Consider the following 26,030-nt stretch of genomic DNA (forward strand, 5'->3'; position numbering starts at 1 on the left):
CACGTAACACTGTATGCATCACATTACCATATATAAAATAGTATGCGATACAGTATATGTAACAGATCATGTAACACAATATGTAACACATTATGTAAGGAGGTACGAAACAGTACGTAAAACAGCATACAACATAGTACGTAACACAGCACGTAACACTGTATGCATCACATTACCATATATAAAATAGTATGCGATACAGTATATGTAACAGATCATGTAACACAATATGTAACACATTATGTAACGAGATACGAAACAGTACGTAAAACAGCATACAACATAGTACGTAACACAGCAGTTAAAACTGTATGCATCACATTACCATATATAAAATAGTATGCGATACAGTATATGTAACAGATCATGTAACACAATATGTAACACATTATGTAACGAGGTACGAAACAGTACGTAACACAGCATATAACAACGTACGTAACACAGCACGTAAACACTGTATGCATCACAGTACCATATATAAAATAGTATGCGATACAGTATATGTAACACATCATGCAACACAATATGTTACGCAATTATGTAACACAGTCTGTTACACAATATGGCACACTGTATGCATCACATTACCATATAAGATAGTATGCAATATAGTATGTTTCCCAATGTGTAACACAGTTTGTAACACATCATGTAACACAATATGTAACACACCATGTAACACAATATGTTGCACAACATGCAACACAGTATTTAAGGCAGTAGTAAACGCAGTACGTGACATGGCATGTAACACAATATGCAACTCACTATATGAATGATATCGCATTAACAAAACGATCTGTAATAGTAGGAGATCGTAGTGGAAGGAAATTGAGGAAGGGGTAAGAGGATATTGAGGAGGGGTAAGGGGAAATTGAGGAGGGGGTAAGGGAAAATGAGGAGGGGTAAGGGGAATTGAGGAGGGGTAAGGGGAAATCGAGGAGGGGTAAGGGGAATTGAGGAGGGTAAGGGGAAATCGAGGAGGGGTAAGGGGATACGAGGAGGGGGTAACGGGAAATAAGGGGGTAAGGGGAATTGAGGAGGGGTAAGGGGAAATCGAGGAGGGGTAAGGGGAAATTGAGGAGGGGGAAAGGGGAAAATGAGGAGAGGGTTAGGGGAACTGAGTCTACCAACACATAACATGCAGTCCCTGAAGAAGAAAACAAAGAAAATCGAGGTTATTAACCTCAGTCATTCTCCAGATTTTCAGGATTATTTCATTTTAACTTCCGTCCCGATGCTCTTAGTCAATATTGCCTGCTGTACACACAACTTTCCTTACCCTAGCGAATTCCGGTGAACCTTTCTGTTTGATACTAGTTTGTAAAAAAACACCAACAGATATTTTTACTGTTTCTTGTCGATCAGATTCCAAACTGTGTCGACTTTTGATGTAAATATTGTGTAGAAAAAGAAAGTATACTTAGTTATCACACTAAGATACCATTACATGCAATTACCTTTATACACAGTTACTCTATGGAGGTCAAGTGCTATTAACAAACTACAGTGCAGAGACACTGACCTCTCAAGGATTGTAGATGTTGATTTGTAAAGCTGTAACTACTACAACAAAAACTAAATGATTCATGCGCATTATGTTTCACGAGAAGGGTTTTTGAAGGACTCTTTTTTTACCGTAAAAGGAAACTGCAAACAAAGAAAAGAGGCAAAGACAAAAATAACAATGATGTGGTTATTGTTCAAAGAACGGAGGCTTGTCAAATGGAAGTTTGACCTTATGGCAAAGAAGAAACTGCCAACAAATTCAAAGTCCATCTTACGACGAAAGCATACGCTCAAGGGTGACCTACATATCAAAGGAAAGGGGGGAAAGTATCGGCTTGTTACTTGCAGGTTTTAGTTACTTGTTAGTTACTTGGGTTTAACTTCTTGAGTTTCATGCTAACATTGCAGTAAACACCTATTAGGTCAAAAATAAATTTAAAAAAAAATTGATGTTGATAGTATTTTCGAAAAAATGTTAGGACCTAAAAGTGTGTCAATAATATGACATATTGACAATACGTGCACAAGTCAAGCTGGTTAACTATAGTACGTTCGCCTATTTGAAATGTTATATTCTTCAAGTGTTATAAAGTAGGTTAGAGTTGGAGTGTTACTCAACATTCTCACCTAGCCATGTAGCAGTAGTAAATATTTGGGCATCTCTCCAATTCACTATAGGGATCTATTTAGTTACAACGTTCGACAGTTCCTCATGCCATATTTATTAATGGAGAGATTTCGTGACATCAATTTTGCGTCCCATAAATGTAATGTGATGCTTCACTTTTTCATTTGCCTATTGTCGCACTTCATGCCTATAATTGCCATGCAAACGTTGTATAAACGATATATATATATATATATATATATATATATATATATATATATATATATATATATATATATATATATATATATATATATCGTTTATACAACGTTTATACAACGTTTATCAAAGCCGTACATTGTCAAACTCACATGTTTAATAACCATGTTTGTGTCACTTTTCCAATCCTGCCAAGATACGTCATTCCAAACATTTCATCAAACTGCACATTTCCATTATAGTTTCGATAAAAACATGTTATCACTTTGGTTTAGGAAAATATATTGCAAAACTGTTGGAGCAGGCGGGTTCCCCACTGACATATCTCTAATAAAAGTCACCCGCACCGCCTCCAAAGATAATGGCATGATATTGCTAGGCGTTATATTTTGATATTTATGCCCATAGATAAGTCATTCTTGAATTTATAGTAACTGTGTATATAAGGCAAAACCATTATCTAGTTATTACTGTACCGTGCGCATAGATTACACTGCAGGAGAGTATCATTAGTATGGATATAATATGAAGAGAAAAAAAACTAATAAGAAAAGTCACCCACACAGATTCCCAAGACAGTTGTTTTAGATATTATAAATGTATAGTTTTAGTTGGATTTGCCCTTAGACACGGTACGTATTCCTGTATTGTAACTGTGTAAGGCAAACACCATTGACTAGCTATAACAAGTACATTACGTATATGTATATATATATATATATATATATATATATATATATCATGACCTTTGTTATATTTAGAATAAGACGCCTTTTATTATGATAGGTGTATACCTTCACGTAGGTCTGTGCCTATGTTAGTATATACGCAGGCGAGTGTCTACGCATAGAACAGTTTATGTTTACGTTACTTATATAAAGTATAAATCATAGTTATATACAAGCAAGTGTACACATATCACTCTATATATATATATACTATATATATATATATATGTATCTATATATATATATATATATATATATTTATATATATATATACATATATATATATATATAGTATATATATATATATATATATATATATATATATTTATATATATATATACATATATATATATATATATATAGTATATATATATATATATATATATATATATATATATATATATATATATATATATATATACACTATAGCTTACTACCATACAAGGTCATATTTTCGTGTTTCACCAGTTGTCCTACATAGCTCATTACACACAGCTTTCATTTTACAAACAACTTTAATTTGAAAAAAGTTATCAACACTATTACCTGTACCTTGATATATCGCTAATCAAGGCATGTCGCTGAGTCTTGGAGAGTTCACTACTTCTTTTTAATCAGAGAAAACTTCTATGATTCGGCTTAAGTAATATCTGCATGTTTATAGCTATTGTCTGGCTATCACTTGAATGAAACCAAAAGTGGAATAATACTCATTTTTGAAGGATTTAAAGTAAAATATTAACACAGTGGACTAAGAAAATCACGGTGCTCAAAATTTAGTAAAAATTTCAAGACGCATGTAGCAATTTGTTGCAGCGAGGAATAAGGGGGCGCTGCAAATGTATTCGCTTTTCGTTATTCAGGATAAAACTCAGCTTAACATGCCGGGGATTTAATTTAGGAGAGCGTCCTCTATTTCTCCATCGCATTGGCGGTTATCCTACGTACGGTTAAGGAAGTTAATGTGAGAGATCTGTAACTACTAACGACATTCTATGAATATAAAACAACATGAAGAAAAAAAAATATGTTTGAATACAGCAAGTTTTAAGTTAATAAAAATAAGTTTCAGTCTGGGCTATCCTTTTACTATTCATTTACCTGAACCAGGTTCTACTTTTATTGGTTTGACTTATTGTTTTCTTTTACGTTGCCTTACATTTTCTGATGACGTGTACTTTGTAAATAGTTTTCCTTTGTTTTTATCTCTCTCTTTAATTATCGATATAATATACTAATTATGTACTTAAACTAAACATCGTTAAACGCTGCTGCAGTAAATTAAACTCAAAGTAAAGTAACAACATTTCTGTAACTTTTAATCTTTTTTTCTAATTAATGATTGGTTTTAACTGTAAAGGATTACTAAGCTACACTCATTATTTATTAATTTATTATTTATTACTGATAACATTTAGTAATTTCAAATTCCGTCGTTCGTCTATAGTTATTTTTTTTTTTCGTTTTTGCCTTCAACTGTAGCCTTAGCCTCACAGATAGGATGAATTGTAAATGTATTCAACCGACAGAAATGAATTTCCATGAACAAAATAATGAACTTTCTTATTATTTATCTTTCGAAAGCAAGAACATTTTTTGTGGAATTTTGCGAGTGATAATATAGACATTTGAGTGCTACCGAATAGTATGATTGTGTGAACAGAGGCGCGTTAACTGAATATACACTCAACAAAAAAGGGGGCGATATTACAGAATAATCTCAATTGATATTTAACGAATCAAAGTACTATATACTTTGGCTCGATGATGCGTGCCATATCGATTCAGCTTAGTCACGATCACAGCGTAAAGAAATTCTTAAATCCTCAGCGACTGAATAAAAGATAATATCACTTATTAAATAAATAGATGGATTAATGAGAAGGCCTGCGATTTTTTTTTATTTGTATTAGAATTATTAACGTTCCATAAATGCTGTCGTGATTTGATTGTGTATCAGTCCGTGGTATTAATAACATAGTCTACGATGGCTATGTCAGATTTTATCTTTAATATTATCAACGTTATCACCGCTGTTTCTGGTTTATTGCTGCCATTAAAACTCTTAAAGTTTCCGTGATGTTGTGTGGTGAAGTCGTTTACCAGATACGAGTGAAATTATGGAAGTGCTTAATTCTGTTGGGTGACATCATTGTAAAGAGGGGGAAGTATAAAAGAGAGTTAAGGATACATTTTGTGTAGGCGTTGAGACTGTGCGGAAGTAAATTACCTGCGCATAAAATACCAACAAGTGATATGCATAAGTTTAGTGATTTTGCATTGGTAGGGGCAAGGAAGGTTATAGATGGACCAGAAGCGAAAGTAGGTTTGTTTTAGTCTTGCTATTAGTGAAACCGATTAAACAATCAGAAGTCTAATGCTGCATTCTGCTGCATATTTTGACAATAAATTAGATCTATAATTAGGTCTCAGTGCAATGTTATGCTAACATTATTAAATTGTAAAAAAGGAAATGAATGTTTTTAGTACGATTGAAGATAGAGTTGCTGAGGGGGGGGAGGGGGAAGGGGTAGGGGTTGTACAATTCAGAACACGATCAAACTGACCAAGTGCTGATTAACTATCGACTGAATGGGCGGAGGGGGGGGGGGGTATTGTGTTTATGTCTCTCTTCGGAAGATGTTTCATAATAGCGTAATTAACGCGGAAAACCGAAATGCTGACGTAATAAATATATATATATATATAGCCAACAAATTATGAATATCTTTCATCGCGATCTTGTTATGTTTATTGAAAATAGTAAACTCATCTTAAAGTAAGAACTCTGAATTTCTAGCATAGATTGGTTGTTGCATCGGGAGTCACGAACTTGATCTTGTATGTAAATAAAAAAAGGTTTTTTGCATTGAAGAATAAATACAAACCTTAGTTTTGACTGTTACCTTTTGCTGGAACGCCGAAATGATTATTTGAAATATACATAGTCTGATGTATATAATGTACGTTTTATTCACACATTATAGAGGATATACACTGCTCAAATGGGTTTCGAGTTGTCTCTGACTGGCTATCACATGACGTCACCGACCCGGCTGTCTGTAATAATTTGAATGTCAATGGATTTAAATAAGATGACTATGAAACTCGTCATTTATAACCTCAAAGTGAATGCACTATAATATTTTCAATCATACAGTACAAGAGTGTTCCGTGAATCTAATTGAGAGTAACCCATTTACCCATATGAAATGATAACGAAATTACAAAAGACAAGTTGATGAAGTCACAGTTTTTCATGAGACAGAGAGAAAGAAACTGTTAGGCATCGAAATGTTCGATTCATCATTCGTAAAAGCACATAACGTTAGCAGCGGGTAATGAACTCTCGTCTGCAGTTCAAGTCAAAAATAGTATGTCACGTGTCTGATATCTAACTTGGGAGCTAGGATGAATACCTGTAGCGTACAACGAATAGCCTGCTATGTTTATTCCTGTGAGAATCAGGTAACCTTTCCCGACTACCTATGAGGTACTGAGTAAGTAGGACGCATGTGAGGAACTCTTGGTGGGTCGGAAATGTTTCATACGTGTATTAATTTAAGTTTAATATCATAAATTAATGAAAGCAGTTTCTATGGTCTTATTCTTCCTCTCTGATATATATATATATATATATATATATACATATAGCCTTTATATATAGCCTATATATATATATAGCCTATATATATATATAGCCTATATATAAATATAAATATATAAAATATAAATATATAAATATATATATATATATATATATATATATATATATATATATATATTTATATATATTTATTTATATATATATATATATATTTATTTATTTATTCGAGACTACAGTATTCCTATCTACAGTTTGTACAGACGCATTTACTCAAAATATCAAAATATCGAAAAATCAAAATATCAAAATATATCAAAATATATCAAAATATATCAAAATATATCAAAATATCAAAATATATCAAAATATCAAAATATCAAAATATATCAAAATATCAAAATATCAATATATCAAAATATATCAAAATATCAAAATATCAAAATATATCAAAATATCAAAATATCAATATATCAAAATATATCAAAATATATCAAAATATATCAAAATATTTCAAAATATATTAACCAAAAACCAATATCAACGATGACACACAAAAATAGCTCAAAAAGTACATGTTTCATGGTTTAGTTGTGATTTTGAATAAGTGATGTAGGTTCATTGATCAAACACTACACGTCCTCGCACTAGTGGGGATAAGGGATACACCGTACTTCTACGCCTTTGACTCTGACGTCACGTAACACTAACACAGATCTTGACAACTGGCTGGGACTTGTCAAATTTACGATAGACATTGTTCGGTATGTGTTACAATACCTACTAACATTCCACGCGTTGTAAAGTGAAGGGTGCACACTCTAATATAAACATGTCACGCTGTTTGATAGATGTCATGAAGACACTTGATTTTCACAATACTATAAGCCTGACAAGTCTGTAATTACAAACTGTATTATTGAGACCACATGACTGGTCGCGTGCCTTATTAATTGTCTTTACACCTTCCTGCGAAGAGCATGTGGTGTCCACCAACCTCAAATCTAGTTCATACCGCGGACTTGACGTTTCTAACTACCACGTCATCATAATCATCATCACTCATAGATAGACAATATCCGGGAAAATCGCACGAGAATTGTTGAAAATGAAATCAAATCTAGCTATTGTTTTTCTTCCATCGCTGCTTCCAGAATAGAACATTTAATGCGACACAAGCCTAACAAACATCATTGGGTTCATCTGATAGAGATATAGCTGTCATACACAACCTAGCCGGACAGCTAAGAAATACCTTTATTCCAGCTATCTTATCCCAAACATCATTGGTTCATCTGATAGAGATATAACTGTCATGAACAACTTAATCGGACAGCTATGAAATATCTTTATTCCAGCTATCTTATCCCAAACATCATTGGTTCATCTGATAGAGATATAACTAAGAGCTAAGAGATATCTTTATTCCAGTTGGGAGATATAACATATCTAATGCTCATTCACATACAAGAAAAAAGACTTGATCAAGTCTAAATATGACGTCATCGAGTCACGTGTACTGCATTCCTTTGTTTTCCTTCTCTTAGTTTATAACAATGTTTCTTTGTTATCATGGAGATAGGTATTGTCAATTCTGAATGTATTACATTGATGCTCGTAACATGGATGCTGAAGATTTCAGATCCAATTGGCACGATGGCATTACAGACGAACAAAACGACAGCTCCAAGATAGGACTATTAAACAGTAGAATATACCCCCTCCCCTCTGAGAATTAAACGTCGGAGAAAACCATTTTAATAGTTTGGGATATAAGTACCTAATCTGTAAGATACGACATATGTGACTTTCAAAACAATTCTAGCTTCCAAGTTCTCCTTTAAGTTTTGTAAATGTCAAAAGCGTAGATGTCTTGACAAGAAGAACGTCATTTCTTGATCAGGAAATTGAATGAAATGTGCTTGTGAACACACAAGAGCTGTTTATAATAATCAATTTTGCTGGAGGGTTCTCACCCCGATCCCCGCGACGTGGTATTTACTCTCAAAGAAGGTAACAATTCGTGTTCAATAATTCGAAAAGCAGGTGTAGAATAAGCTTGTTAGAGAGAGAGAGATGAGAGATGTTAAGGAGTAATAAAAGTCGATTATTTGCATGTATCTGGAAAACACCCTGGAGAAATATCTATAACTAAGGTCGTCCTTGAAGTATATACAGAGTCAGTAATATTTAATTGCAAATATACCCACCCCTCCTGACATGATATGAATTCAGGAATGTCTCTAATGTCACGATGGATGAAGATATCGACTAATGGGATTCTATATTCTCCACTAATGACATAAATTAAGGAAACTAAATTAACTTTAACTATTGATACGTAACAACTAATGGGGCGAACAGTGATATCTATGAAGGTCACATACTTAATAGTAAAGACAGACGCATCTGGGGGGCCACCCTGTGCAGGTAAAGGAATGTCTTAAAGGAATATTCCCTAGGCCGAAAAGTTGATCGCTTATTTTCAAAATGCTGGACAATTCCTAGACATCTTTAGACCAAAAATCATGTACTGTTTTCTCGTAGCTTTTTTGCTTTCGACAAAGATATTAATTTTTGGTAATATTTGGTCATACTTTGCTGAAGCATCTGGCCACAATCAGATTGAATGATATGGCAATTGAGTTGCAAATATGCCTAAGCTTTTTTTTATGTCTTTTATGTCTTATCCACAGAGGGAAATAATATTTGTAACAAACGGTTGCACTTTGGTGATATTGTGAATTTAATAAAAAGAATATTAACAGCTGAGCAAAACGTCCAACTGTATCACAATTAAATCCCGGGTCAATCAGAAAGAAGGTTAAGGACGGAGAGTTAACACGTTTGATGATATTTTTGTTTCCGTGTTGAAATCACATACCTCCTACTGGGAGCCATTCCCTGGAAGAATTGAGGCTTTAGCAAAGTCACAATAGGTAACATTCACCTTAACTATACCTTGAGTTAGGGATGCGGACATATTTGAGATGTGGTTGTCAGCTAACAATGTGGAATGGTTTGTTCATCTCTATGATAAGTGTTAGATTGTCTCTCGCTGTAATACTCCCTTTACAGTCCATCCCAGGTGACAGTTCCTCTGTATAAGTAACGTCAGGTTCAACCAGGTCAGTTTGTAAAGTTAATTAAAGGAAGTTTTATTATTGCTCGTGATCTTAGGTTTATGAGGGAGGTGGGCGGGGAGTTCATTTATTATATTTATCGAAAGTAACTACGTCGTCAGACGACTCGCAGTAACGTCATGAGACATCGCCAGAGTGAGTCCAGGCAATATTAGGGGTCAGCATAATTGTTTTTAATCTATCAATTTACATCACGTAAAGGTATACGGATGTCGACACGGAAACACGCATGCGTATGAGTAGAATCCCTATAGTTCAGTATAGGTAAACAGTATATGAGTACAGGATTCTAAGCTCTCCTATCCAGGCGCTTAGCCAAGGGAAGGGGGGGGGAGGAGGCGACCGCCCTGCCCCCTTCCAAAAAAATTGTAATTTTTTGTATGATATCGCTAGTAATTTTAAAATTAAAAAATGGTTAGATGCAACTTACAAGGCCTGGAAAGTGCCATTTCCAGCGATCTGGGAGGCATCTTCAGCCAAAATTTTCTTGTACGCTTCGCGCCAACTCATGGTGGCGCTACGCTTCGATATTTGCCTACAAGCTTCGCCCCTCCCTTGGCAATTCCTCGCTACGCCCCTGCGCGTATCAGTAACTAATTTAGCAGTTGGGTCTATAAATTGGTATCAATTATTAGTACAATTCATGAGGATGAGTACCTAGTATATGTACTAGAATACGAATTCGAGATCGGCCTCACAACAAGTCCAGAAAAGACATATCCCAGTAAGTGTTTATCAGAGCGAGTTTGTACGGACTAACTAAGTTCAGTTCAGTTCATGTTTGGTGTAAGTTCGGATATTTAGCTACAACACATCGTTTTATAATTTCACTTGGGTTTTGGAATAAGCTCCATATTGGGACTCATTGTCGTTGGTTTCATCATAGTGGTGTATTACCTTCCAACTTGGACAACTTAAAGGGAGTGAAGACTCGCGTACAAAGAAACGTCTGATGCCGGTAATCTGACCTAGTTTCGATAAGGTGTAACAGAAGTGTTAGACACCACCATCGATCCCAGAAAATACACACAGAGCTTGCTACCGTCGGTAATTAGACACTAGTGTACAGTCAATACATGCAGCTACGGTAAATACCCATAACAGTGTACATAGCAGCGATGGACATCTCAGGTCTAGATAAAAGATAACAAGGTATCACGTTTCATTACTGTCTGCATTTTGTAGCGACAAGAAGAAAACTTTTTCAGAGGGCGGCACGCGGATTGGGCCAGTTTTCAATGCCTCTAAAGCTGGGTTGTCCAACCTTTTGCAGAGGAGGGCCACATGGAATGATTATGATGAAGGAGGAGGGCGCATCAACCCTACGCTCGATTTTTCGATTTTTTGCCCGAAGCTCAAGGCAACATAATGTGAGCACTGCGCGCGGAGCGCACTGATTCATTTTACTTCCTGATAAAACAGATGAATAAAGTCCAGCCGCCCCCCCCCCCCCTCCGCTGAGAGTGTCACACAAACTGACCTGTATGCAGTTTCTTGGACCCAGAAGGTTTGATTGATTGATTATATAGCTCCAAATTGTTATCAACAAATCTGCTCACTAAAATTTCGCACCGTAGAGAATCTCTGGCGGGCCGGACGCAACCCTGCGGCGGGCCGGACTGTGGCCCGCGGGCAGTAGGTTGGACAACCCTGCTTTGAAGCAAAGTCCATTATTTTTTTAGTAGAACTGAAGAATACCTATATTTAGTGCAAGCTTTAATGTAAGGTCATGTAATTAAGTTCTTTGATATACAGACGCTACTTTTTAAACTTCTACAATTTTGAACTCTTTTTATTATTATTTCAAGTCTTACCAGCAGTGTGTGTGTGTACGTGTGTGTATTGTTACATAGTGTCTCGATTACTTATTATTGATAGAGTTTGAGCACCGACTCCTAACCAGAAGGTATTCTTCTGCTTCTAATACAACTAATATACAAAATCTCTGACGCGTGAATATAATGATGTAATTTTTAACATACGGTGGACGTGTGATCTTCAAACATTCAAAGACAGGTGGTGTCGTTCGCGAATCTCTCCTGCTGAGAACATCCTCGGGTGGAATATTGAAACTATTATTTCGCTAAGTATGAACTCGACGGTAACAGTTGTTTGTATGTAATATGTAACACATTGTCAACCTCCCTTGATATTATCAGGAAATGTTAATGATGATTACATCAACGATCATATAGCGTTAGTTGTCAATATATTTTAGTCCGTTATATATATATATATATATATATATATCTATATACATATATATATATATATATATATATATATATCATATGGAATTTGCTTAGCCCCTCCCCCTCCCCACCACCCCTGTCTATGCCGAGATGACGTAGACATTAACTACTGGGGCCGGTGAGAAAACAAGTAAGCAAGTAAAAAAGGTATGAAAAATTGCTTATTATTTTTGAATATGACAATGTTTTGTATTGTTATTCTGATCCAGTTGTATTGAAATATTGAAGCATAATCGGTTTCCGCGAGTTAATAAGATATCCATCAACGTACACGGGAGACGATATAGCTCATATATTTACTGACTGCGTCAATTTGACTTCGTTCATGTATTGTACAGTTCTGAGCAGTTATGACCAATGCAGACGTTTGTAATGGTATAGTTAATATTGTCTAATCAGTGAAGTAATTCACTGATACTGTCATTATTGTTGCTATTATTAGAGATCTTATCACATTATATCGCTCACACAGCAGGAACCGATCTAAAATGAAGGGAGAGAAAAGGGGGGGGGGGAGGGTGAGTTAGTGAATGAGTGTGGGGTGTGGGTTATAACAAAATGTATTTATAAGCTCAAAGTTGCGTCCAAAACATCATTGTCTAGACATAATTTATACTCTGAATAAGCCTCAGAATGCTAAATTTGACGCCTAAACTTTTGTTTTTTCTTTTCGAAACCCTTCCCCAATAAAATAGGAGTCGTCTTGAACGACCTCAGGAATGTACACTCCTTTATAAAATAAGAAAAGAAGCTATTCGTCCCTGCTGAGAGAAATCCACTTTACATCTTTCATATAGATCCACATTTCCTGCATGATTTTATATTCAAGACTGTGATGAAAAATTATCATTTAAAAACGCTTCATTTTTTATAACTTGATCTAATGATTGTAGGATATAGATATTACGTAATAATTGTTTGTAATCACAACAAACCGACTAGTCATAACCCACGTCATAGCTTATTGTCTTCTCAAAGAAATCCTCGCGAACATCATCGATTTCAATTTAAATCCCCAAACTAAAATGTCATCGAAACTAAACCAAATTAATATTAAGCAAAATCCCAACTTCTGTCCAAAAAGTTGGACGAGAAAAGGAACCAACAATTTGCAGCTTAGTGAATTTTTTGTGATATAATCAATATATCTTTATACTTTCTTGTTAGCATATAAGTTTGCATGGTTTATACAAAACCCAATATTAAGGCTTATACCCAAGCACTATCAAAAGCGATCTGTCCCGGTATTGTTATTATTATCAATCACCGAGTCAGAAACTAAAATGTTCTTGAAGAACGTAATTTGCATTAATTGCTGAAGCAATTGAAGTTTAATAGACCGTCAACGCGCGGCTTCATTTGTTTAATAGCCCGATGAGAATGTTTACGTAGCATGGAGGTATTATTAGCTACTGCCGTGGGATTTACATAGCAGCATGCCAGCACAGGCACTGGAATTTGGACCTACTACTACACTGTGGAACGCACTGTAGTATGTATATATATATAACACCACTCTAACTTGAGTGGTACAATATAACAGTATTAAATCACGAAGTGCATACACACGTTTTTTTTTTTTAAGAAGAGGGGCATTTACTACAGCTTTAATTTCGTACGGAGGTGTATTTGTGTTTTCTTTAGTACGTATAACTATCATCGCTATCATTTAAACTATAAGTTTCGTACAGAGGGAGTTTCTTTTATTCTCGCGGAGTTATACTTTGGATGTTGTCGCATTTTGGAATTATAGTTTGATTATCTGTACTACTGGAAGGAAAATAAAGAATCCTTCAGTTGAGGATTGTGTCTTTATAAGTATCGTTGTGTTTTAACATCAAACGCTTGAATTCGACCCTCAGTTTTTTGTGACTAAATTCTTGGAACTGGATGTGTATAGATAGTTTGAAATAAAGGCAACCAGGGACGAATTTTAATGTGCCCGTGTGATCGATAATTGGTGGTGAAGTTTAACGGGTTGTTACTCGAAGGTTATACATCGTAAGTGTCCGCTAAGTAATTATAATTTCGTTATTTTCTTATGTTTTTTTTTTAAAGATATGGTATTATTTATGACAATTTACAGAATAAATGGACAGAAATGCACATAATAATATATGTCAGTGCACTAATAATTAGACGAATACCGGTAAGGAATTAAAATTTATGACAATATAGAATTGTTGATTTGTTATGCAAACTTTGCAGTTTGTACTTTGCGTATGTGGCAGTTGGCAAATTTCAATGCATCATTCATTCATTTATGCATCGAATGAGTAAGTAGTAGGTTAATCAATGTATATGTAATTTATTGGACACAATATCAATTCACAACTCAAAATTTGGAATTTTAAAGTATTGCACATGAATATTGTAACTGATGTATTTAAGTTCGCATAATAAACCAGTATAAATCATTAACCTCCGTATTTAGTTTAATGCAGCGACATTCAATTTCCCGCTCAATTGACTTTATTTCATGCAATTTACAATATATATATATATATATATATATATATATATATATATATATATATATATATATATATATATATATATATATATATATATATATATATATATATATATATATATATATATATATATATATATATATATATATATATATATATATATATATATATATATATATATATTTATTTATTTATCAAAGTGGTGCTTAAACATCTGTTAACTTTAAGAAATATGTGCTCGAGATGGGGTAAAGGTCACTATAGACTCAGATGATATCTGTAGTAAGTAAACGTTAAAGTTGATAAGCATTGAAGGTAAACAGTATATAAACTATATAATAATAATAACACACCTAACGGGGGAAAAAATCAATACAAGGTAAGTGAAAATCTTGCACTTTTTTGCTCATAATGTACTTCTTAACTGGTGCACTTTTAAGTTTTAAATTGACATGAAAACTTAACCAAAAGTTACGTATTCAATGAAAGGTTCTAGAGAGAGCAGAACCTCACAACTTCTTTAGTTATTTCACTTCCTTAACAAACAGTGTACAACAATATTTTTTTTAAATCCCGGAATCATTAATGTCCTTGCAAAATGGGAAGTTTAAAAAACCGTAAATGTTTCATTTTAAAGCAGTGTCAACTTTTTCTAGATCGTTAAAATGTGTAGCAATTCTGCCAAACGAAACCAAACATTGGCCCAAACATGACTGAATTTAGTTGCATTATTTAATGTCAATCAAAGATTGCTAAATGGTGCCTAATTAAGTGTTTCACGTCAATGTTTCATGATAAATTCGCCGTAACTTATAAACAGTAAACCCCATACAATACTGATACACATACAATTTTTTAATTGTTTTTTAATTAATTAACAATTTGTTTACGTGCTTATTTGCTTTATAGTAATGATCTAAGAATATATCCTGATTAATAAAAAGTATTGTTTAACAGGAATCAAAGTTTGTTTGATAAATGTCCAATTACGTAACATTTTCTTCTGTGGCATTCTTAGAGTCCTAGGTAGCAGAATATATTCCATATATCCCGTTTCTGCATGAGTATTTGCTCTAAAAGGAAATATAACATAATCTCAATATTTGAATAGGCTTATTTGACTGTCCTTCAAAATTAACACAAATTATCATAATAAAATAAAACTGTTAGCAAACTGCTTATCCACTAGAGAGCCTGTGTAAGAGAATAGGTAAAAGTAAGTTGGCCTGACGTTTCGATCCTAGCAGGATCTTCTTCAGAGGCTAAATGACAAGTAACATGTACAGAAGGGACAACAACACACAGAATACAGACAGGTTAATGAGCATGGTGAACACAAAGAAATAGATGTAAGGGGATTAGTAGACAAGGGATTAGTAGATAAAATTATCATGTTATATATATTAGGCATATTTGATGTTTCGACCAAAGCGTTAGTTTTCCTGAATTTTATTCTCTTACTTAAGTTTTGTTCATTGGAGTACAATTCATTTTTTTTTTATTTCTGTATTACAACCACGGTTTACGCAGAGAAATTTCTAATCCCGTTACACTATATATAGTCTTGATATTGAAATGAGACCTTGATGGTGACTAAGATCAAGTCAGTAAACCTATTGATGTTGGTTTCCTTAATGCACTCCCTCAAACCGTGTTGTTAACCTATAACGAATCTTTAACTTGACCTCAGATAAGGTGAACTAATTTGATTTACAAAGAACGGTAATAAAGGTTCCCCTTGTTCTCAGTGTTATAATACTTGACAGTTTCCAAGGTTACTTAAAACAAACAACCGACAAATTAGACACTTACGTAGTCGTGACAAACAAATAATATGCAAAGGAAAATATGATTGCGCCTTTCATACATTAGCTGTTTCTGCTTTGTCCCATTTTGTTCAATACATATTTTCGTTTCATAATTTTTTCTTTTTATATATTTTTTTCTTTTATATAACCATTTTTTTCTTTTATATAACCATGAAACTGCAACCACTCACTGCTCTTTACTCAGAGGAAGTCGTGGAATGATTTTACAACTTTGTTAAACGTGAGTTGGTATACTTCCCGTTAGAGTGTAAGGTCATATGGAAAGGGAACACACAGTAAACAAGAAAACATAAATTTCTAAAATGAAATGATCTAACTTAGCATTTTGTAACTTGAATATGCTGACGTTGAAAACTTGAAAAATGACAAATGATGTAGCTCAATAAAATAATTTGAAGTCTGTGTAATCTATCTACTATATAGAGAGGATGATTATTTTATAATATAAACTGATTGATATCTTCATGAAAACACATAAGACAGTAGAAAACATTATAAATTGTCAATATATCCGGTCCGATATTAATCTTTCCATTCCCAAGTCTTTTTCGCCTGTTTTCAATCTTGGTCGAAAATACAGTCAAATTGGTTTCAAAAAAGGTCATCTCTTTGTTTCATTTTAAAATATAACACGAATACGATAATGAATTTCGTAATCATGATGTTGCAAATTTGATAACAATGGTATCATAATCTGAAGATTATTATATTTCAATGACATTAGATTTTGTTTGCTTTTATCGTGCATCAATTATATATTTTATAATTTGAATTGAAGACTGAATGTAGTAGGATAGTAGGGCTTGTTAAATACTATAAATGTACACCGGTTCTTCGAAATCATGAAGGTATTCGTGTTCGATAATAAGTCGGAATAATTGCAACAAGGAATAAAACCTTCTGATAGGCAACAAAAAAAATGGTAATTTTCTCATCAAAACATTGTAATTATTGGATATAAAGATGGAAATCAGTGTATATGTTGTCCTCGTCGTAAATTTGGATTTAATATTCCTTTAAAGATGTGAAGACCCGGAATAGATGAACCTGTAATCTAACAATCATATCTTGGTCTTAACTAAATACTAGCTGATTTTGTTCCGCCTAGTTTAGACTTACAATGAGACAAAATCCACAATCATATTCAGCTTGCCTTATTCCAATAAAAGAAAATCACGTTCTTGTAATGAAAGGACTTTATGGATTGAAACGAATAAGCACACTGAATGTCAAAACCGAGAAGTAATTTCTCAAAGAGAGCTGTTCCATGATTAACAGTGCGCATGCGTTTCATTGTAACAACTGGTAGTTGAAACAACTGTTTGGGCGCAGTTAAGAAGTGATGGAAAGACTACAACCTTTTGCACATATAGCGCAATTTATCGGTGCTGGTTTTTACTTTTAATTTCATAGTTTGTCGATGCATGAACTACGATCTTTACTGCATATATATATATATATATATATATATATATATATATATATATATATATATATATATACCGTAAGTACCGTATAGTTCAAAATGTTACAGAACCGATCGGGGTGTTCATTATTGTGTAGAAGCAGTAGCGTTGCTGCAACGACAATAAAGGAAGTGACGTCATAAAGGTGCACTTGCTTATTGTTATTCTGTATACACAATACCTATTGTTATCGATCAGAGGCGTTGAAACAAGTCTTTGTACTTTATTCAAACCTTAACGTGGAACCTATACGTTGACCTCCGTGTCACAGTTTAATTTTGCTTTCATTTGAGTCTGGCTGCGTTTGACTACGTTTCCATTCGCATCAAACAAAGAAAGTATATAATCTCAAAATATGTCGTTAGTTTTACCTATTGGAAAAAAAACAACTTTCCATTTAAACGTTGCTATTGGTCTTGTCCTTGCCAAGAAAACACACTCACACAATGTTGAATGTAATGAGCTTCTAGTCTCAATCCTACCAAACGTTTCGCAACAGTCGAAGTCTACCTTACTTTCCATATAAAAATCAAGGTAAGGTTGTAGTAGGAATTATTGTAAGGCTGTTTTTTCCGCTATACCCTTTTAGGGTTAAATGACATACTTGTTATTATTAGTGGAAACATTGCCCTATTTGGATTAAGATTGGTGATTGGACTTATGATCAACGTGTCGTTACATATATATGTATATATAGTGCCCGGTAAAACCTTGAATGTTTAATTATGCTTAATCTATATCTATATCTATATATATATATATATATATATATATATAGATATAGATATATATATATATATATATATATATATATATATATATATATATATATATATATATATATATATATATATATATATATATATATATATATATATATATATATATATATTTATAGTTCCCGTAAAAACTTGAATGTTTAATTATGGATCTTTGGGAGATAAAAGGATGAATGTAAATCTCAGTACTATAAATATTTACTCTGCCTAGCTGCAAAGAAAAAAACGTTCTCTATCTGTTCATACTTTGAGGTAGGCCCTATACTATACGTCATTATTTAAATATACCACAGTTAATTTCATAATTATAACAATTAATGAACAATTCTTAGGTTTGCAACATTTCGTTGCCACAGTGACGAAACCATATGAGATCGACGGGGGTGGTGGCGGTGCGGCACAACTACCTCAATTAGAACCGTTTTCCAAAGAGTCCCTAACTGAGATACAAACAAATAAACTTAGTCCTGCTCCACCCCCCCCTTCCCCTCTCCTCCAAAATTCATTTCAAATATAAAGCAAACCTTGACTTTCATCTGTGAGGTAATCTGTATAACTAACTGAATCCCACATGATACATGTCACTGTTTTAAATAACGTTAACTAGAATCATGATAAATGAAGTAAACTTGCTTGAAAGTAACAGTTATGAAACTCATGTTTATTCATTGACTCAGATTTCAGTGTAAAGGTAGGTAATGTAAAACATAATTTCACGATATTAAGTCATTATCCTATATTGACGGTTTGTCTCACTCGAACACATATTTCTTAAACGTCAAAAGAGAACGAATATTCCTAATAATATTAACCGTAACTAAGCTCATGTTTATTCATGAAATTGGCTCAGATTTCAGTGAACAGGTATGTAATGTAAAACATAATTTCACGATATTAAGTCATTATCCTGACGGTCTGTCCCACTCGAACACATATTTCTTAAACGTCAAAAGAGAACGAATATTCCTAATAATATTAACCGTAACTAAGCTCATGTTTATTCATGAAATTGGCTCAGATTTCAGTGCACAGGTATGTAATGTAAAACATAATTTCACGATATTAAGTCATTATCCTGACGGTTTGTCCCACTCGAACACATATTTCTTAAACGTCAAAAGAGAACGAATATTCCTAATAATATTAACCGTAACTAAGCTCATGTTTATTCATGAAATTGGCTCAGATTTCAGTGCACAGGTATGTAATGTAAAACATAATTTCACGATATTAAGTCATTATCCTGACGGTTTGTCCCACTCGAACACATATTTCTTAAACGTCAAAAGAGAACGAATATTCCTAATAATATTAACCGTAACTAAGCTCATGTTTATTCATGAAATTGGCTCAGATTTCAGTGCACAGGTATGTAATGTAAATCATAATTTCACGATATTAAGTCATTATCCTGACGGTTTGTCCCACTCGAACACATATTTCTTAAACGTCAAAAGAGAACGAATATTCCTAATAATATTAACCGTAACTAAGCTCATGTTTATTCATGAAATTGGCTCAGATTTCAGTGCACAGGTATGTAATGTAAAACATAATTTCACGATATTAAGTCATTATCCTGACGGTTTGTCCCACTCGAACACATATTTCTTAAACGTCAAAAGAGAACGAATATTCCTAATAATATTAACCGTAACTAAGCTCATGTTTATTCATGAAATTGGCTCAGATTTCAGTGCACAGGTATGTAATGTAAAACATAATTTCACGATATTAAGTCATTATCCTGACGGTTTGTCCCACTCGAACACATATTTCTTAAACGTCAAAAGAGAACGAATATTCCTAATAATATTAACCGTAATTAAGCTCATGTTTATTCATGAAATTGGCTCAGATTTCAGTGCACAGGTATGTAATGTAAAACATAATTTCACGATATTAAGTCATTATCCTGACGGTTTGTCCCACTCGAACACATATTTCTTAAACGTCAAAAGAGAACGAATATTCCTAATAATATTAACCGTAACTAAGCTCATGTTTATTCATGAAATTGGCTCAGATTTCAGTGCACAGGTATGTAATGTAAAACATAATTTCACGATATTAAGTCATTATCCTGACGGTTTGTCTCACTCGAACACATATTTCTTAAACGTTAAAAGAGCACGAATATTTCTTTTTAATATTAACCGTAATTACGCTCATGTTTATTCATGAAATTGGCTCAGATTTCAGTGCACAGGTATGTAATGTAAAACATAATTTCACGATATTAAGTCATTTTCCTATATTGACGGTTTGTCCCACACAAATTTCTTTCTTATAATATTAACCGTAATTAAGCTCATGTTTATTCATGAAATTGGCTAAGATTTCAGTGAACAGGTAGGTAATGTAAAAACATAATTTCACGATATTAAGTCATTGTTCTATGCCATCGACGGTTTGTCCCGATCGAGCACATAATTCTTAAACTTTAAACCGAGAACGAATATTTCTAGTTTGAAATTAAGACTTTTGAAGAGTATCTCAACCTCTTACCTCTGCTTCTTTGTACAAATATGAACGTACTGAGATCCTTACTAAGAAAAATTCAGCCTCTGTACAAGAATTTTCTTCATTTTCACTCTAAAGAGTCATCTCAAATTTGTCATATTTGATACATCAATCTTGCAAATGAATATTTTAGTCTTTCTGACATCTGCTCTTCTTTTAAAAGGAGATTTAGAGAGAGACAGAGGTGGAGAGAGAGAATTCCAAAGTGAAACTTTGATCATTGATTTTCACAACGAGTTGTAAGCAAAATAGTGTTAATTGTTCAATGGTATAGCATAAAATGAACCCCGAAAGAGAAGATTATAGAATTAATCCCAGCGGCTATAACGTATACTATAACGTCAAAATGAAAATCTCTCCAAAAGCTTTGATTTATAAACACTTTTGGTGACATGTTAATATCGCCTGCGCAAAGAGAGCAGGTTTTAATCATTTCCATCCCCTTTCCAAACTTGTTATGCCCCCGAGGTGTTATTAAATTTCTATCAGATTTAACAGAAATTTAAATAATCACTGGAAGCTACGTTTTTTTTTATTGCAAGATGATATATATATATATATATATATATATATATATATATATATATATATATATATATATATATATATAAATAAATTATCGAAACAATATGAAATGAACCACTTTCATTTCCAGCAGTCTGTTGCAGTCGTTTGTGAAATCCATGCCTGTAGACTTTAACGGATAACAAATTTGACAGTTACCTGGTCTTATATAAAGACGATTAAAAGGATCAAACCGACAGAGAAAGGAAGATAAAAACATGTCATAAAATGAAAATATCGGAAAGTATTTCTTCCTTCTTGTAACATTGTGGTTATATCTTATTCATTTATCGGCGGATAATCTTATCGATTACAAGTTAATCCCTCGTCAAAGTCGACGTATTGTTTACTTAAGCAGTCACAAGTATATGTCACGTGGAAGTGATCAGTCACAGTCTATTCTAGATCTCAATATTGGGGAAGTCAATATGGACATTCTATGTTAAACTGTAACATTCAAACATTCATGACTTTATAGCCATTTCTCGTCTTACGACCTGCTACCGAAACGCACAAGTTCAGAGTCAGAGAGCGAGAGAGGTGGAGTGAGCGATACATCGAAAAAGGAAGTATAGACGTGTGTCCATCTCAAAGGTGTGCTGGAGAGTGAGAGTTGGCAATACATTTAAAATGTTTCGGGAAACTGTATGTATATTTCTAATATGTTTGAGATATGCCCAGACTTCTGATATAATTATTACGGGGCTTTACCCGATGATGAGTGGGAATACAACGAGAGGACACCAGGAAGGTAATGGAGTACTTCCAGCCGTCAATTTAGCTATCAGACACGTTAATGAGGATCCACCATTACTAACTGGCCATAAGATGGGGATAGTTAAACATGACACAAAGGTAAGAATGATTCTTATTACAAAACGTTTGCAACAGAATTAGCAGTAGCCTATAGGTGCTGTCGGGATTCAAAACAATCTAAGCCGTAGCCTATTATTATTATTATTATTATTGTTGTTGTTGTTAAAATCATTTTTAAAATGTGATAGCATGTTTAATAGAGAAGTTAATCTATTCTGTTATTCTTCTAGCTAACTTACTACAGAACTTCATCTAGTGTGTTTTCACATACTGTGATGTTAATACATAAGGTTTCTAGAATTGTGCTTAATCGTTTATATATATATATATATATATATATATATATATATGTATATATATATATATATGTGTATATATACATGTACATCATTATATATATATATATATATATATATATATATATATATATATGCATATATATATGTATATATATATATATATATATATATATATATATATATATATATATATATATATATATATATATATATGCATATATATATGTATATATACATGTACATCATTCTAACATCATATCTTACATCGTTCAGGTTAATTTGGCTAAACATCTTTGTATTTCCTGTAAGCGATACAATTCGTCTCGTGGCCCGATTTGTAGTTTGCCATTAGCAATTCATATAAGCAACGCTTCCTTACATTGCTATTATATACCCCCTTTTGTCTATGTAAAATAGCTAGGCTATGCAAATACCTTTGTGAACGTTATGAATAGGTTATGCCATTTACTTCTCTACAATGATAATAAACTACTACGTCAAAAGTAAAACAAACACATCAAAACTATACATGCAACAAGTCTTGTGTTGTATTGAACAGCATTGATAAAATGGTATATAAAACCTATGAATTCCAAAACTGGTTGTATAATGCAGTATTGGTACTAAATCTACCAATGTTATATCCATGTACGTTCGGTTATTGGCGTCTATATATAAATAAATATATATATATATATATATATATATATATATATATATATATATATATATATATATATATATATATATATATATATATATATATATAAATATCACTATGGTATGAGGCTCACTTGATAATTATCCTGCACCGATTAGATGGTTCTAAGGGAGGATCAATGGATTACGTAGTTTGAAAATATGTATATTACCAATGGATACGAAGAGCAATGATCCAGAGAAGGCCTGGAAATGACGTAGAACAGCGATCCTTTTCGGTAACAGGTCACCGAAAACTGGCTATGCCCAATGATGATTTTTTTTTTTTTTTTTTTCATGTGGTTAAATACGTTTGATTTGTGGTAGGCTATACGAAATAACTAGTAGCTTGTTGATCATTCTTGCCTCGCGATATACAACCATGGTTTATAAAAGTCTCTTATAAATACCTCTGGTAGAACTGTACCAAAAATCTGGTTCACATTCCCTTTTTTATCCAACTGTTGGTGTTATATCTGTTCGTTTTGACGTGTAGCTGTACTAAGTTTTTTTTCTTTCTAGATTTACATTCTCTAAAATTGTCCAGTAGTACTTCATGTTTTTTCACGAATACGTACCATAGACTACTATAGTTTGGATAGACAGAGCGAGTGGCTGCAGGGTCGTTCAATGACCAGAGAAGGTAACTTTTACTACATGTTTAGAGCATCGTCCATGACAGCGATTTGCCAAGTGCAAAGATAAGTAATGAGATTTACAAAGATAAGTAACTTGGTCTCCATTCCCCCACCCTGCACCTCTGGTTTTCTCAAAGATAAGTAATGAGATTTACAAAAATAGGTAACTTGGCCTCCCTTCCCTCACCCTGCACCTCTGGTTTTCTCCTCCTAAAGACCACCCCAATTAGTTTGTCAAGTATTCCAACCTTATATTCCTCCCAGTTTGTTCTATTATACAATGATTTCAATGATTTTATTATATCATGATTTCATATAATCTTCAATCGTTACACTTCCCCCTGCTAAACTTTAACCGCTGTTCGCATTTCGTAAATGTCTACACGCATCGGCAGAATCGTGATAAAAGTTAACTGACTGAATGAGTGATGCTCTGGAACCGACACGGAATTCCCGTAGCTTCGCAATTCCATCCTCCCAATTATCGCTAGGGTATGCTCCCGTTTGTTAAGCTAACAAGAGTAAAGATGAAAACCCATAATAAAATCACGTTCCATTGTTTGACTACGTGATTTACCGTGAGATGTAGGACATTATACGTTTCCTTCATATCGCTTTGGAAATTCGATATCAAATCAAGATAACCCATTCCAATTAAAAAAAAAAGTCCAACTTTAATTGCTTTCTAGTAACCACGACCGTGGTTGGCTTTGCGTGAAGAAGAAAAAAATGTATCATTGAATTTGGGTTGCCATTCCGTCACTTCTTCTTAATAAAGTACCCGGTAGTACTGGTTAGGCCCCCACAATAATAAGTAATTTAACAGGAACCACAATCGGGCTGTAAACCACGTTCGATTCAATCTCTGTATTCCTTTATCACTGGTGGATTCAAGATTTATGATGTTTGACAAATGCACTGAGGGCATTCTATGCATTTATGGTCATCTTCTGTGTCGTTTTTGCTGCAGACACCCCCCCCCCTCCTCCGCGACACCCCCTTAGATACGCGATAATTTGTTTAAATTATTTAAAATAAATAAAAACACTTTTTAGATCTGGACACATTGATCGCGATGTTGCAGATATCTAGACTGATTGATTTGTATCGTTCGTGTACATGCCATTGCGAATGTAGACTAATGATTGTACGAGCTGGTTTGTAAATCGTTCTTGCCTCTATATCGTATCTTTTAATTTAATGACCGTTTTATGAAGTCGGAACGCCCTCCCTCCCCCCTCCTTCTCTTAGATCTATATACAATAATATATGTAACGCTTTATCACTGCCATTAATTCATAGATATATTCCGATTTATTTTCCAAGCTAGAGGCAGAAACACAATTTTTTTATGTGGCGGGTTGATGAGAAGGGAGGGGGGGGTGGGGGTTAATATATCTCGTAGTGCGGGAAGGATGTCTAAAGGTGGGAGGGTCTCTTTCCCCTTTGAGAAACTGGTTCGAAGGCATCATTCAACTTTTAAATACAATTCCATTATAACTGTAGGATAACAGATGAAATGATAGTTTTCCGTTGCTCATTTATTTAAATTAAAACCACATAAAGTCTTCTCTGAACTCCTGGTATTCAAAGTAGATTTGCATCCCATGTTTTGGAGGACGCGGGGGGGGGGGGGTGGGGGGGGGCGACAATAACATTTTGAAAGGTCGTCCAAAAAATTCGGATGAAAACAAAAATTTGGTGGAAAACTATTTGGACATAAATTACCTAAAAAGCTGCAAAATAAAAAATCATTTTACAACTAAAAACCCTTAATTAAAACTTCTCAAAGGGTGGGGTATCCCGCTGCCAGTAGACCCCAACCCATCATGTCACCGCCCATCCACCACTGTAGGGTCGCTAACATGCCAGTAGACC

At 33.7% G+C, this 26,030-nt stretch overlaps 1 protein-coding gene across 5 annotated transcripts in view; it reads left to right on the plus strand.

Annotated features, from left to right (window-relative positions):
• The window catches only part of LOC139983565 (gamma-aminobutyric acid type B receptor subunit 2-like), a 204,768-nt gene that overhangs the window by 37,591 nt on the left and 141,147 nt on the right, over positions 1-26,030 (plus strand). Inside the window, exons 1-2 of one of the 5 annotated variants that reach the window (XM_071997206.1) lie at positions 13,479-14,066; positions 21,792-22,555. The exons of 3 other annotated variants lie outside the window; for them this stretch is intronic. In XM_071997206.1, coding sequence (XP_071853307.1) covers positions 22,331-22,555 — 225 coding nt within the window. In that variant the 5' untranslated portion in view covers positions 13,479-14,066; positions 21,792-22,330. Of the gene's footprint in view, positions 1-13,478; positions 14,067-21,791; positions 22,556-26,030 lie in introns of those variants that run through there. One more of the 5 variants, XM_071997207.1, reaches the window with a different exon arrangement.

The sequence above is a fragment of the Apostichopus japonicus genome, chromosome 16, assembly GCF_037975245.1.
Source record: "Apostichopus japonicus isolate 1M-3 chromosome 16, ASM3797524v1, whole genome shotgun sequence".
Classification (NCBI taxonomy): domain Eukaryota; kingdom Metazoa; phylum Echinodermata; class Holothuroidea; order Aspidochirotida; family Stichopodidae; genus Apostichopus; species Apostichopus japonicus.